The sequence below is a fragment of the Parasteatoda tepidariorum genome, chromosome 3 (genome assembly GCF_043381705.1).
Source record: "Parasteatoda tepidariorum isolate YZ-2023 chromosome 3, CAS_Ptep_4.0, whole genome shotgun sequence".
In the NCBI taxonomy this organism is placed as follows: Eukaryota; Metazoa; Arthropoda; class Arachnida; order Araneae; family Theridiidae; genus Parasteatoda; species Parasteatoda tepidariorum.
The window spans coordinates 10,849,587-10,852,913 of NC_092206.1; the positions used below are offsets into that span (position 1 = coordinate 10,849,587).

Sequence of the window (3,327 nt, forward strand, 5' to 3'; positions counted from 1 at the left end):
AGGATATTTTACAAGATTATTAAGATTTATCTTTCGATTCTGTTTGAAAGATTGCAATAAAAATGCTGTTATAAATCGATTTGTATGTTTCTTGTAAGTTTTAAAAAAAATATGAAGTAATAAAGGCAGGATAATTATCAATTAGGGTTGAAAAAAAATTTAAAAAATGGATGCATCTGCTGGTTTATTACCCTTCGCAATGTTTAAAATTACAGTTGAGTTTGTGGTGGCTACTAAAAAATGAACTTCTCTTCTGAGAAATTTATATTTTAAACAAAAGTACACTCTTAAAACAGTGACACATAATTTATAAGTGAGAAAATATTAAGAAAATTAATTTTACAGATTTTTTACCAAAACTACACTTTTTCGGTGTAAATATTTTGAAGAAATGTTCTACTTCTATAAAGTGTTATAAATTAGAATGTAAATTTTTTTGAGAGAACAATTAATCGATTTATTATACTTAAAGGGGAAAACAACGTCTTTGATCGATTTAATATTGTATTGTGTATTGAAATATTTTTAATCGTCTGAAATAAAATTTATATTAATATCATCACAATTAGAAGATGGTCTTTTACACGGTGAACTCCAATTTTATGTATTTGTACGCTTGTTTTTTGAAATTAAAAATAGAACAATTGTTAGACTTTTTTTTGTTGAATTATAATATTTAATCCATTTGGAAAAATTGCTTTATGTAATAACATAATTTTTCTGATGTGTTCCTCTTAATTTTTAATTCGTTGTATTGTATTATACTATGGTTTCTAGATATTTTGCAGTTTATAAAACTTCATTTGAATAATGGATATGTTACTGTGTATGAGACCGAATTTGGTGGTTGTTGACTTTCACGGGTGAATGTTTACAATCACATAATCGCTTTGGTAAATGTCCTACATATATACTATGTCTAGTTAGGTACCACTACACCTTATGCATTTGCCCGGTATACCCTAAACTTATGTTTTTGTAAGGTTCAATGCCACTGCCCGGTATGCCATTGCCCGGTATGCCCTGCATCAGTGTTCTTTTAAGGTCAAGTGCCACTACCCAGTAGACATTTAACGGATTCCCCGAACACCGATGTTTCTCCTAATCTATCCTCAGCAGATATTAAATTTTCGAATATGTATCAGATAGTACAACGAATAAATAAATCAATGAATAAATAAATATAAAATCAGATACGACAAATATTTTCAACATTCACCAAAGTAACTATGTGATTATCGACATTCACCGGTGAAATTCGACATTCTCTTGATTTCAGTCATTCACGGTAACAGACATAAAGTACGTTAAGGTCCGAAAGAGCGATGCTGGAGGTTTGCAAAAATTGCGATCTACCCTAACATTCCTATCTGTGCGATCTACCCTAACATTCCCATCTATGCGATCTACCCTAACATTCCTGTCTGTGCGATCTACCCTAACATTCCTATTTGTGCTATCTACCCTAAGATTCCTGTCTGTGCGATCTACCCAAAGATTCCTATCTGTGCGATCTACCCTAACATTCCCATCTGTGCGATCTACCCCAACATTCCTATCTGTGCTATCTACCCTAAGATTCCTGTCTGTGCGATCTACCCTAAGATTCCTATCTGTGATATCTACCCTAAGATTCCTGTCTTTGCGATCTACCCTAAGATTCCTAGCTGTGATATCTACCCTAAGATTCCTGTCTTTGCGATCTATTCTAAGATTCCTGTCTCTGCGATCTACCCTAAGATTCCTGTCTGTGATATCTACCTTAACATTCCTGTCTGTGCGATCTACCCTAAGATTCTTATCTGTGATATCTACCCTAAGATTCCTGACTTTGCGATCTACCCTAAGATTCCTAGCTGTGATATCTACCCTAAGATTCCTGTCTGAGCGATCTATCCTAAGATTCCTGTCTCTGCGATCTACCCTAACATTCCTGTCTGTGCGATCTACCCTAACATTCCTGCCTGTGCGATCTACCCTAAGATTCCTATCTGTGATATTTACCCTAAGATTCCTGTCTTTGCGATCTATTCTAAGATTCCTGTCTCTGCGATCTACCCTAACATTCCTGTCTGTGCGATCTACCCTAAGATTCCTATCTGTGATATCTACCCTAAGATTCCTGTCTGAGCGATCTATCCTAAGATTCCTGTCTCTGCGATCTACCCTAACATTCCTATCTGTGCGATCTACCCTAACATTCCTGCCTGTGCGATCTACCCTAAGATTCCTATATGTGCGATCTACCCTAACAATCCTATCGGATTATCCCGGATAATCAATCCCATGTTATCAATACTCCACAGTGAAAAGTAATTATAGTCATTTCTTAAAATATTACATATGAATCCAAAAATTTACACAAACAGCTGTTTTTATCCTGCAATGCAACTAACAAAATTAATTTTATTAAAAAAATTATTACTTAAAGAAATTAATCTTCGTTAAAGAAAAATTTGTCAATATATCAATCTAGGAAAATTAAAACTAAATCTAGGGAGTTTTCTTTAAATTTTTTATCAGGGAATAAATTACTGAATTCTGTTTAATAAAAGAACAATTTCTGAAAAAAAAGAAAAGTTTCTCTTGAAATTCTTCTGAAGAAGTAAAAAGATATTTCTTGACTAGATATGTAATTAAATATTTAAAAACGAAACTTTTTCAACTGATTTGACAATAGTATTTACTAACACGATTGCCCAAAATTAGGAACATAAAATGTTTTTTTGTCATTTTATTTAATAATAAATAGAAAAGGAACAAATCTTTAATAAGATACATTTCGTAAGATTTTCACGAAACGAAATATAATGTTAATTAAAAGAAAGCTGTCGCAAACAGCTTTTTTTTCCTTTCCTTATAATGTTAAACAGTTTAACTAAATGTTGTATGTTCTTTCATCCATAACATAAGAAAATTTTGCACCCAATAAATATTGGAAAATATTACTTTAAGCAATGACTTAAGGTAAACAAAAGAGAGGGTTGATTTGAAGTTTTAAAGAAAAATGAAGGGATGTGAATACATTAACAATTTAAGTGACTTAGTCGTACTTTAAAATCAGAGATTTAAAAATATGGATGAAATTTATACATCGACTTTCCGTTCTATATGAGTAAAAATTATTTTGGAAAAATAAATAATGGAATAGAAAAAACAAACTTATTTTGTTTAAAACATTAGAATCTGGAAAAAACAGAGAAAATGTAAATAGTTAATAATTCGAATTAAAATGCACGAGAAATGTTTAAATATCAAATATAAAATTGTACATTTAAGTAATTGTATATTATATTATATATATATATATATATATACATATATGTA

The 3,327-nt window shown here is 31.1% G+C and overlaps 1 protein-coding gene across 1 annotated transcript in view; it reads right to left on the bottom strand.

The window, feature by feature from the left end:
• Nucleotides 1-1,275: 1,275 nt before the first annotated feature.
• The window catches only part of LOC110282172 (major royal jelly protein 5-like), a 33,544-nt gene continuing 31,492 nt past the window's right edge, over nucleotides 1,276-3,327 (bottom strand). Inside the window, exon 3 of the mRNA XM_043048986.1 lies at nucleotides 1,276-2,257. Within this exon, the coding sequence (XP_042904920.1) occupies nucleotides 1,276-2,257 (982 nt within the window). The remainder of the gene's footprint in view (nucleotides 2,258-3,327) is intronic.